The sequence below is a fragment of the Acomys russatus genome, chromosome 8, assembly GCF_903995435.1.
Source record: "Acomys russatus chromosome 8, mAcoRus1.1, whole genome shotgun sequence".
NCBI classification, from domain to species: Eukaryota; Metazoa; Chordata; class Mammalia; order Rodentia; family Muridae; genus Acomys; species Acomys russatus.
This window is the reverse complement of record NC_067144.1, coordinates 9903899-9916508: the sequence shown is the minus strand read 5'-3', so window position 1 is coordinate 9916508 and position 12610 is coordinate 9903899. Positions and strand designations below refer to the sequence as shown.

At 42.8% G+C, this 12610-nt stretch overlaps 1 protein-coding gene across 1 annotated transcript in view; it reads right to left on the bottom strand.

Annotated features, from left to right (window-relative positions):
- Positions 1-12610, bottom strand: part of Lpp (LIM domain containing preferred translocation partner in lipoma) — a 441832-nt gene that overhangs the window by 5706 nt on the left and 423516 nt on the right. The window contains exon 8 of the mRNA XM_051150787.1: positions 2894-3072. Coding sequence (XP_051006744.1) covers positions 2894-3072 — 179 coding nt within the window. The remainder of the gene's footprint in view (positions 1-2893; positions 3073-12610) is intronic.

Genomic DNA, 12610 nt, shown 5'->3' with positions numbered 1-12610 from the left:
AATTCTCCACGCTTCTGTATTTGTCCTAAACTTTTATATATAGTCTATCTTGTTGCAAAAATCATCTAAGTTGGTTACTGTAAAATTCTATTCACAGGTATAAGTCATTAGAAACCAACAGCACTATAACAGACTTAGAAAATTACTCAAATATACAGGTGGCAGGAATTCATAACTGGGGATACAGAGAGGAAAGAAGTCTCATTAAAATAGTAGGTTTAGTCTTTTAAGATAGTCATATAGGGAAAATGAAGCGTATGTGCCTCTGTGTTTGTGTGCGCGTGCACGTGCATGTGCACATGTGTGTGTGTGTGTGTGCGTGTGTGCACATGTGTGTGTGTTTGTGTACATTCACTGTCCACCTCCCTCATACTGTGTACAGAGCCTGAGGTAGTCACCTGACCATGGAGTTCTCCATAGTTACTGGTGACCATGTCTGTGCAAGGGTTCAATTCCCAGGCTGCAGGACACGAGCCAACCTTAACCAAAGGTGGTTTATGGAAATGGCCCATTACCTAGGCCTCAAGATTCTGCCCTTCTGAGTGCCAAGTTCTGGGATGCCATTTTAGATGCCATAGCAGACCCCTATGTCCTTTACCAACAATGCCCTTGTTTCTCAGGTAGGATACTGGCCTGGGCCAAAAGACGGCTTCTGAGGAAGACCGGGAGGCTTTTCTCACACAGCCTCCAGGCTCCTCTCTTTCTCACTGACAACTGCCTTTGTCCAGCTTTCTGTGCTCAGCTTCTCCTTCAGCTTTCCTTAGCGCAGCCACCGGCACATGCACAGATGTGTATGTGTGTGTGTGGAATCAAACTAACATGTATTTCCTAAAAGCCCGTAATGGAGACCCACCCAGAAAAAAACAACAAAAAAGCTTTACCAAAGAAGAGAAGCAGGCTCTAGGCCTGTGTTAGTCTCCCTCGCCATGCTGGAAGGCTAGCACCCTGTGAGGGACGGCTAGCACCTCACACTGGATCCCTGTGATGGAAGGCCACTCTGTATTCTAATAATTTCAAAGCAAAGCAATAAGCATTCTGGAAAACATTCTTTTATTTTCCATCCATAGAAAGGCAATACCCATATCTCCAATTGTGCAGACAACATTATTTTTAAAAAATTTATTTTTCTTTTTCATGTGCACTGAAAGGGGGAGGTGGTGGGGCTTGCGATATGTATTTCTTTTTTCCTTTCAGTTGCTCAAGTCTGCTTTTTGGGAGTACTCAGACCCACACACTTATGTCACCAGTTACAAGTCTCTAATTATGCTCCCCACCACTAGAATGAAAGATAAATGGCAGCGATAGAAACTTACGTTTCTTAGAACTGATTTCCTCTTTTAATTGAGGGGTGTAATATCTCAAGCTTTCCCAGCAACACAAATGTGTGTGCTCTGCTTACATTTATCTGTCTTTCTTGGATAAGTGGAAGTCTTAGAGAGGAGAGAAATGGTGACAGAAAAACACTCCCCATTGGTATCTTTTCACTTCCCTTAAATAGATATAGGGTTTTTTTTTCATGTGTAATTACAAGCTAAAAATAGCAATAATGTGAAGTACAATTTATGCTGTGACTGCCCTTTGAAAATGAGCCTTTTCTTGTCTAATTCGAGTTGAAAATGTCTGCTTCTGGGTTTTTTTTTTAATTCATTCAGCCTCATGTCTTTTGGTGAGGTTTTTGCTCTCACTGCTACTTGGGAGAGTGGTCAGGAAATTCATTTTTAAAATATGAGTCTCAGGTCCCCAAACTACGTGTGGAAAGTACCTTCTGGATGTTGACAATCAACAGTGGTGAAAGAAACCCACAGCCTGCCTTGAGCCTCAGAGTGGAGCCCAAAGTGGTCAGCAATGTGCTTTATCCTTGGGAGTCTCACAAACCACTCACAGAGTGGCGGCTGCCCAGCGAACAGAAGCAAGGAAGCCAACTTGCCTCGCACAAGCCATACCTGTATCTTCTCACACAGACCATAATAAGCATGTGCACCGATGTGATGGACTGCTTGGCCAACTAACAAGGACAATTAAGAAAGATACAAAAAAAAAAAAAAAAAAAAAAAAAAAAACCAAAAAACCAAAACAAAACCCAAGCGTGGTGGTGCATGCCTTTAATCCCAGCACTCGGGAGGCAGAGGCAGGAGGATTGCTGTGAGTTCGAGGCCAGCCTGGTCTACAAAGCAAGTCCAGGACAGCCAAGGATACACAGAAAAACCCTGTCTTGAAAAATAAAACAAAACAAAAAACAAACAAACAAACAAACAAACAAACAATAACCTGCCCCTTCTGCAAAACCTCCAGTTATAATGGAGGAAAGAGGGGATGTGTAATCGGCGACATGAAAAAGAGGAGTTGTGTTTTTAGGCCTATAGTTTAGTAGCCTTGACCTTGAGAATTTTCTTTCGGATCTTTCTCAAAACGTGGCACAACGCTGCACTCATGTCTCACCAGGAAACACTGAGGCACACAAGACCTTGGTTGGGGAGGAGGTCAAGGGAGGACATGGATACGTTAGCGACGGCATGAAGTGCTGTGATAGAATTGCTCTCTGAGTCCGTCTACCAGCACGTTCTACCCGTGCAGTGACAGGCGTGCAGAGGCCGTCAGAGTTAGGAGGCGGTCAGGACAAGTTTTGGTCTAATAACTAAGTCGAAGAGCTGGGAGCTGTGCGCCTTGCTAGCTATGTCAACTCTTCCATATCTACAGTGGCACAAGGGTAGCACGGTCGACTGCGGAGGAGCGTTGAATAGAGGATATGCTAGATGATCCCCCCAATATCAACCCCTTGCCCTGTGGATAACCCACTGAACACCCCCCTAAATCCTGGAGATTTCATGGAGAAGCACGGCCGGCGGAGGGCAACAAGGGGACGGGCAGGTGGGAGGGGAGACGGGCTGCTCACTTGTGGAAGTCCTCGATGCAGTAGATGAGACCGCACGAATCAACGGTGAATGGGATGCCATCCAGGCTGCGGTGGCACATGACGCAGGTGAAGCAGTGGGGATGGTAGGCCTTCCCGGTGGCTCGCAGGATCCGTTCCATGATGGGCTTAGAACACACATTGCACTGCTCCAGAGTATTCTGAGGAGAGAAAGAAAACCCCTTTACAGAATCCCTGTGGCTTCAGTGTTTGACACATACACAGAGAAGGCAGGCCGCCGCATCATCATCATCGTCATCGTCATCATCATCATCACCATCATCCAGTGACGTGCCCGGGAAGGTCAGAGGGCATCAGGCAGCAGACCCATGATTTAGACTACCCACTGCCTTCCCCCCCACCCCCACAGCATTTCTGTCTACTTCACCAAGAGCGATGACAGGTTTTTCAGTAAAGGCTCAGATATAAAGAATCTGTGGTGTCAACAACCCACCCAGGACAAAGGCTGCCTCTGAGAGCACACACGCAAAGGGCCAGTAATTCAGTACAGTATTATTTATAAAAACAGGTGGGAGGCTAGAAGTAGTCACTGATCTACATCTCCCAGGTTCGGTATTTAGGAAACTGCTTTATTATTACAAGTAAAACTTGACTCAACATTGAAGACCCAGGAGGGTCACTGAGGGCCCCTAACTTTTTATCTGTGTAGTGACTGAGACAGGAGCACACTCTGCATACAGCCTGAATCCAAGCGCCCTTTTAAAACCTCACAAATCAGGCAAAGTGGGCTCCTGACAGAAGTGTTGAACATAAAGCAGCGGCCTGGTTTACCTGCATTTGGAAATATGCTGAGCCTTAGGAATCCGTGTGAACCGTTAGAGCTAATAATATCCAGGGAGTCAGCATTTAAAAGGTCAGCTATCAACCCCCCTTCCCAGACTGTGTTCTCAACCAATAATCTTATTTCACACGCGATATGTTAGTCTCGAAATAAAGTAGCTGAAGTGACTCACTAGAATTGGGAGTCAAATTAGGGTGTAGACGTCAAGAGAAAGACACAGAAGTGGATGGAGCGTGGACACTCAGGGGAAACTGCCGCCCTGAGGAGAAATTGCCTGTTTGAAGGTAACAAGTGTCCTAGAGACTAACTGGAGGCCACTCTCCTACAATGGCTTCTTGGTTGTCCCTCTCCTGAAGATACCCCCATGAGCCCAAAATGATGTCCAATTTACTTTCTGAAATATGAATGTGATGATGTTTTTTCCTGACAGCAAACTTCCATGGCACCAGAGTATAAAGAGAGTGAATTCCTCCCATGGCATTTGATCTTCTCTAGGCTCAGCTCCTCACAGCATCCAACAATGTGCTCACCCTCATTCATACCCAACTCCTGCTTCTTGACTCATGACTATATGAACTGTGGCAATTTGACATCCTCACCTTCCAATATACAAGTAAGAAAGCTCTTTCATGACCCACTTGAAAACACTACTTCTTTCTCCACTTTAATTTACACATTTTTCTACAGTACTTAACTTATTACTTTACAATATTGCAACGTTATTAAAGGAAGGGAGTCTTTTTTTTTAAAGGTTATCTATTTAATTTACTCACTTTACATTTTTATATGCACTGGTATTTTGCCTGCATGTATGTCTGTGTGAGGGAGTGTCCCATCCACTGGAATTGGAGTTACAGACAGTTGTGAGCTGCCATGTGGGTGCTGGGAATTGAACCCTGGTCCTCTGGAAGAGCAGCCACTGCTCTTAACTACTGAGCCATCTTTCCAGCTTGGGGGGATTAATTCATAAGAATATATTTCTCAGTTCAATTCTGAACTTCATATGGAAAAACAAAAAACCCAGAATAGCTAAAACAATCTTGTACAATAAAAGGTGCTCCGGAGGAATCTCCATACCTGATTTCAAACTGTACTATAAAGCAATAGTAATTAAAACAGCATGGTACTGGCACAGCAACAGGCTGGTTGATCAGTGGAATCGAATCGAAGACCCAAAGATGAATCCACACACATATGGTCACTTGATTTTTGACAAAGAAGCCAAATCCATTCAATGGAAAAAGGATAGCATCTTCAACAAATGGTGCTGGTCTAACTGGAGGTCTATGTGTAAAAAAATGCAACTGGACCCATATTTGTCACCTTGCACAAAACTCAAATCCAAGTGGATTAAAGACCTCAACATAAAACCAGAGACACTAAGCCACTTAGAGGAAAAAGTGGGAAAGAGCCTGGAACATATTGGCACAGGAGACAACTTCCTGAACAGAACACCAACGGCCCAGGCCTTAATGTTAACCATTAATAAATGGGACCTCATGAGGCTGAGAAGCTTCTGTAAGGCAGGAGACACTGTCAAGAGAACAAAGCGACAGCCTACAGACTGGGAAAAAATCTTCACCAACCCTACACCTGACAAAGGTCTAATATCCAAAATATATAAAGAACTCAAGAATTAAACACCACCAAACCGAATAACCCAATTGAGAAATGGGGCTTGGAACTAAACAGAGAATTCTCAACAGAGGAGTATCAAATGGCTGAGAAACACTTAAAGAAATGCTCAACCTCCTTAGTCATCAGGGAAATGCAAATCAAAACAACTCTGAGATTCCATCTTACACCCATCAGAATGGCTAAGATCAAAAACTCAAGCGACACCACATGCTGGCGAGGATGTGGGGAGAGAGGAACACTCCTTCATTGCTGGTGGGAATGCAAACTAGTACAGCCACTTTGGAAATCTATCTGGTGCTATGTCAGAAAAATGGGAATAGGGCTTCCTCAAGACCCAGCTATTCCACTCCTTGGAATATACCCAGAAGATGCTCCAGCACACAAGAAAATTTGCTCAACCATGTTCATAGCAGCCTTATTCATAATAGCCAGAACATGGAAACAGCCTAAGTGTCCCTCAGTAGAAGAGTGGATAAAGAAACTGTGGTACATATACACTATGGAATACTACTCAGCTATTAAAAACAAGGAATTCCCGAAATTTGTGGATAAATGGATTGAGCTAGAAATGATCATAATGAGTGAGTTAACCCAGAAGCAGAAAGAATCAAATGGTATATACTCACTTATATCTGCATGCTAGCCCAAGGGGCATGTCCCACGAAAGCCTTCACTTACCAGGAAACTGGGACAGAGGGGAAGGCATCCTATTGGGACTCTAAATGAGAGACGCATGGGAGAATAGCAAAATAAAAGGATACCGAGGGTCCTAGAAATCTACAAGTAGAACAATATGATAGGCAGATTTGGGCCCAGGGGTCCCGCTCAAACTAAGGCACCAGCCAAGGACAATACAGGAGGTAAACTTTAAACCCCTTCCCAGATCTAACCAATGGTCAGAATATTCTCCACAGTTGAGTGGAGAGTGTGATATGACTTTCTCACGTACTATGGTGCCTCACATTTGACCATGTCCCCTGGAGGGGGAGACCTGGTGGCACTCAGAGGAAGGACAGCAGGTAGCCAAGAAGAGACTTGATACCCTATGAGAATATATAGGGGGAGGTAATCCCCCTCAGGAACAGTCATAGGGGAGGGGAATAATGGGAAAATGGGGGGGAGGGAGGAATGGGAGGATACAAGGGATGGGACAAACATTGAGATGTAACAAGAATAAATTAATAAAAAAAGAAAAAAGAAAAAAAAAAAAAAGAATATATTTCTCTGTCCCAGGATACTGCTTGGGGTAACAACACTCTGCAGATCAAGGCCCACAGAAAGAATGAATGAAGAAATGTTGCTTAACTCCAGCCTGGCAGGCCAACACTGGTCCACCTCCTCCATCCTTCAACTCTGGAATCCATCCCAAGATGAACTGGTAAATCCATCGTCATCCTCTCCTATGAGCCATGGCTGCCTGAGGTTCTGGAGCTGCCATAGTCTAAACTAATGGAAACTATTAACCTAATTTCCCCCCATCTTGAAGTGGTGAGATTAAAATAGCCGAGGTACACAGGATGAAAGTCAAGAGCTGACGGTGGCCTGGGAGATGGCAGCTTGGCTTCTTTCCTACTCTGGTGATCTGAGCTAATGTGACTGTAAATTGTCTCCCAGGGATTCTGTTTTGCTTCTCTGTGGTTTTTAACTTTTTTTTTTTTTTTTCCTTTTTAACTCCAATCTGTAATGGAGGTGAGTAATCAGAAAATGCTAGGCCAGAAATGTATTTGTTTGCACTGAGGCTTGGCTCGGAAGCTCAGTTCACTTGCTCAAAACCAAGATCAACATATAAGGCGTGGTCAGTGTCTAAGGGGTGGTATTATGGTCTGTGAGTGCTCTATGGAGGATGGGTAATCTGGATGGTTCTACAAAGAAAATAAGCTTAAAATATGGCTAAAATTAGCCTCATGAAAAATGCCTCCAAATTAGGAAAAAAAAAAAAAAAAAAAAAAAGAAGTTTCCAAGAAAGTATCTGGCTTGGGCTAATAGCCACGAGGGGCACCTTAAGCTTTCTAGACTACTCTCTTTATTGTCCACCTCTGTCTCCATTCCACACTGTCAGACTAGAGTGTGCCTGCACTTCCTCTAGTCCAGGCTGTCATTTCACAGGTGAGGTCACAGACTAGGTTAACTAGGTCATTGAGCTCATGAGGGCACGTGAGGGTGGCACTCTACTTCCATGACTCCTGCTAATTTAGAGAGGGGCCCAAGAAACTCACATGCAGCTATAACAAGGAGCATCTGTCACATAACGAGTATGCATTGTCCTGGCTGTGATAATACCCATTGCATGATCTTAGGTAGACAAATTCTTCTGTATTTACAGTTACCTATTAGTACTACGAATGCAGGAAAAGGTCAATGTCCTGCTAGCAGATATGAAGTAAAAACCAGTGGGCAACCTCTCGACAGAGGTTTGAAAGTGAGGTTCACATGTTTGTCTTCCCACTTAAGACTTTTAGAAATTTCTAATCATAAAAACTTCAGCACAACCACGGAGAGCCTTATACCTTGTTATACATGGTTATTTTTAAACAAGAAGCTGGACTCTTCATGCACATATTTAAGCTGTTCTAAAGTTGGATAGAGTGGAATGCGGAACAACAGTTTTGAAAAAAACAAGCATTAGTAGAACAGAGATGTGTCCAAGCCTGCTCATGCCACGTCTTACATGTGCGGCGGGGTGGCATGGCTGACAAGTGGGTAGACAGCACAAGAGCCACCGTTTGCCTGGGGACCCGCGCAATCAACGGTGTGCGCTGTGTGATTTGGCTCTTCTTCATCATCACTGATCTCCCATGTGGGCTTTACCTTTAGCCACTGTACTGAGCTCATTGCTACATGTTTAAACCATAGTGCACACACTCAGGTCACCTTATACTTTTCTTTGCCTAAAAAATATGTACCTTTTTTTTTTTTTTTTAAAGAAATGAAGCTCAAAGGCCACTTATTCTGCAAAAGAAATGTTTCCACATTCTCTTTCTGTTATAGTAAAAATAACCCACATTCTCTGCTTGCGGGATAATTTCCCCACGGCATTTACATGGCTAAGCAGTAATCTCTCTCTCTCTCTCGTCGCCATGAAATTTAGTCTAAGGACATGTTGCCTATGAAGCAGATTCTGAATAGCTTTGAACACAGGAAGTCACTGATCAGTATCCTTGTGATCAGTAGTTATGGGAGAGTAAGGGAGTGGCTAGGTGAGATTTACTACGATGTAGCTACAACCAAGGCCGAGATGTGGCCGTGGGGGATGTGAGAGCTGGGACCGACTGCAGAATGGTTTCCCCATGAAGCTAGTGATGAGAGCCTTACTAACTGCATCTGTCAGTCACTAGACACAAGCCTGTCCTTAAGAACGAGGTGGGATGCTTAAGTACTTTCCTGTATTTGGTTACTATATATAGTATGGCGGAACCTAGAATGAGGTGGGGTGCTTAAGTACTTTCCTGTATTTGGTAACTATAGCATGGCGGAACCTAGAATGAGGTGGGATGCTTAAGTACTTTCCTGTATTTGGTAACTATAGCATGGCGGAACCTAGCTACAAGCCTTCATCAGTTGATACCCCAACAGCTGGGGAAATGATAACCTCAGGTTTGAAGAGGCATCTGGGCAGCAATACTACATCAACGCACACAGATAGTCTTCCTTGCCATGGGCCTAAACAGTCCACGGAGCCAGTTAGGAACTGGTGGTGGCAAGCTATGCAAGACCTTGCCAATTAAGCTCAATGACAAATCTGTATTTTATTCGTTTTACAATAGACGCTATTTAGAGCAGTTACTCTAGTCGAAGTATGGTTAAAATGCCAAGACTTGAGAGTTGCCGAAAAGAAGCATGGAGTAAGAGGTTGAAAGGCACAGACTCTAAACTTTTCAGAAACGACGATGATCCAGTTGTGATTAGAAAGGAAAAAAAAAAAAAATTAACTAAAAATTAAACTAAAATCACCAACAAACTTGTACTCAAAACTCCCCAGTGCAACTGTTTTTAAATTTGAGATACAATCTGGTTGTAGTTTTTATATCCTTGGGTGTTATATAAATAACTTTTCTAATTCCCAAGCATAAGAGCTGGAAGGAGCAGCTGAATATAAATGAAGCTTACAGGCAGTACAGACACTTGCTGCTAGCGGGAGAAGTGAGGGTGTCACAGCCAGCACGTCAGACAGGAATATACCGGTCAGTGTGAGCACTCTAAATCAACACATAAGTGTAAGAAGAGCTGTTAGACTAGAAAGTGCGTTTTGTTAAAACTTTAATTTCATAAAATCAAAACGTGATCTTACGTTTTTGGCTAAATGAGCAATGTCACAAAACAGGAAGGATTATGAGATGGTGGGGGTGGTATCTTCTGTTTTAGAGAAAGTTTTGGTCTTACTGGGATAAGAAGACAAAATAAGGAGAGGAAAAATACTAGAACCTGGAATGTCTTTATGATTCTTTGGTTGAGAGTTGAAAGTTGTAAAAACTTTCCACACTGGCCTTCCTTGAAATGCTCAGAGATACGACTCCAAGGAGGGCATCTGAAAGAGGCCAAACATCCCCTAGGGAAGGAGCGTGAGAGGACGAAGGCTGTGAGATGCATACTACATTGCTTACAAACCACCAACCCGAGTGGAATCCAGGTACCAAGGCCTGGATCATGCACACGGCTAGCAGCAGATTCACGCCTCCTGGTTCCCTATGCAATGGGGAACCCTGTCCAATGCTCAGGCTGTGCTGCTTCTGTATCTCTGTAGACACACTACACTGCAGACAGAAGGCACTCAGGCTCACTACCTGCGAGCCACGTGCAGAGAAATGAAGTCAGGAAACACATCGTGATCTTAAGACCATCTGTCCCCAAACTCCTACACTACCAGACAGAAGATTCATTGTTGGAGCTCAGCATTTACAATAGTGTTTCTGTACAAAATGGATGCTTCATAAATTTTAATTAGATGATAAACCAACAAACCATGGATAATTTATTTAAAATAAAATTATTTTATATAACCATGTAAAAACCTGCCAGACAGTAAACCTAAGTGACTTTCAGGTGGAGCATACTTGTGAGGGTTGGGAGGGAGCAGGGGAGGGTCTCCAGAGTCCCCAAGTTACCAGCTGGGTGTGGAGATGCTTCATTTACTTCAGTGTTCTGAACAAATGCCATCGTTTTCTACATGAAAGGTGAGGTGAAGCTCATTTCAAGTGTGTTACCAACAGAAGGGCAATGTGGCTCAGCAGAAAGAACTTCGCCGATGAATCAGTACATTTCTCTTGAAGTGCCCGTGTAGTTATTTAAGTTCAAATAATTCTGCTGTCTAACTCACTCATGGAATGAAAACCTTGATTCTTGATTCTGATGAGTAGGGAGGCTTCCCAGAAGATGGCTGTGCTCCACAGCAAAGACTTTGTTCAACCCTGGGAGCTTTTAAAGCCCCAACAGCTCTATCTCTGTGGTGAAGCCCCCACTTCCTACTACAAATCTGTTCTGCACTTTGGGCTGCCCTTCACCTGTATCTACATCAAGATGTATATTTTCTATTTGGATCTGTGTTTCAGGACAGACTAAAGATAATGAAAGCAAATTTACTGCTATTCCTAAACTGTGGCTTTCTAATCAGATTCAAAATTCTTTTTTACGGATGAAAATTATGACTTCCCTGCAGACTTTACTAGATGATATCAAAACCCTAAAACCTATTTGCTTGTGACATCATGACTTTGTTTTTTACACATACACACACACACACACGATAGCTATGGAAGACTTAACTGAATATTATGTAAAAAAAAGCTTCAACTTTCTTTTTTATTGTATGAAAGCCTTCGAAGTATAACTGTGTTATTGCTTCTAATTCTTCAATTTTCTTACAAATTCTGTTTAAACAAACACTTTGTATGTCTCTTCCAATAAGCTGTCTCCCCCACTGACTCTATCATTGCAGAAAGCCTACGGAACGAAGTGTCTCTCATCCTGGGAGGTGCAGAGGGAAAGAGGAGTCTGAGATAACCTCCTTTCATTCACAAGTTCCCAGAGCAACAGGAGTGGTAAGCACATCTACAAACAACTGATTAAAGGCAAAGGACGAGGCTTATTGCTCTCAAGGAGACATGAGCAACCTGTAGTAGGGACAGAGAGAACGGAATTACTTGAGGATGCTAGAGAGCAAGCTGATTCCTGTGGTTTCTGACGATACATCTCTCTTGATAGGATTTGAGTTGGCACTTAAAAATAAACTGACTTTAATACTCTCTGGAATTGATGATATGTTATTACAAGTGTCTTAGATAAGCCTGCCTTCAAACCAAACTCACTCTACAGGTAGAATATTGTAACCAAAATATGTGAACTGGTGTGGGAAAATTTGATGTTTTCAGACATGAATACGCATATGAACAATTGGGCATGTAAGAGAAATGTAGGATTATTAGGATAGGATTATGAAGTAAAAGACAAGAATTTTGTTTATATTTGAACTATGTAAACTGGTTTTAAAACTAAGAAACAGGAGTACTGGGGAGATATCTTACCTGGTAAAGTCCTTGTCAAGCAAGCATGGAGACCTGAGTTCAGTCACCAGAACTCAGATAATAATACTAATACTAATAATAATACTACTACTACTACTACTACTAATAATAATAATAATAAAATAGCCAGGTGTTCAGGGCCAGAGAGATGGTACAGTGAGTAATAGCAATACTCAGATGATAATAATAATAATAATAATAATAATAATAATAATAATAATAATAATAATAATAATAGCCAGGTGTTCAGGGCCAGAGAGATGGTACAGTGAGTAAATAGCAATGGCGGCTCTTCTAAAAGACTCAGGTTCTATTCCCAAAACCAACATCACAGCTCACAACCTTATGTAACTCCAGCTCTGATAATTCAACATGCCCTCCTGTCCTTTGGGGAGACTGTCTGAATGTGGTGCACATACATACAGCCCGAAACACATGCACATATAATGAAAAAGAAAAAATTTGTGAAGCCAGGTGTGGCGGTCCATGTGTGCAATCCCTAGTGCTTACTTGTAAGGAGGAGAGAATGGCAGTCCTTGGGGCTCACTGGCCAGGAAGTCTAGCCTACTAGCCAAGTTCCAGGCCAATTAGAGCCTAAGCGATCAAGCAAGCAAAGAGCTCTTTGATTGAAAGATCATGTATAGCTATTCTTTAAGGCACAGAGAGGCGAGTTTTCACTTTAAAACATGCATGCCATGCTGAATGGTAGACCTTCCAAAACACTTTTGCTGGATGCGTCAG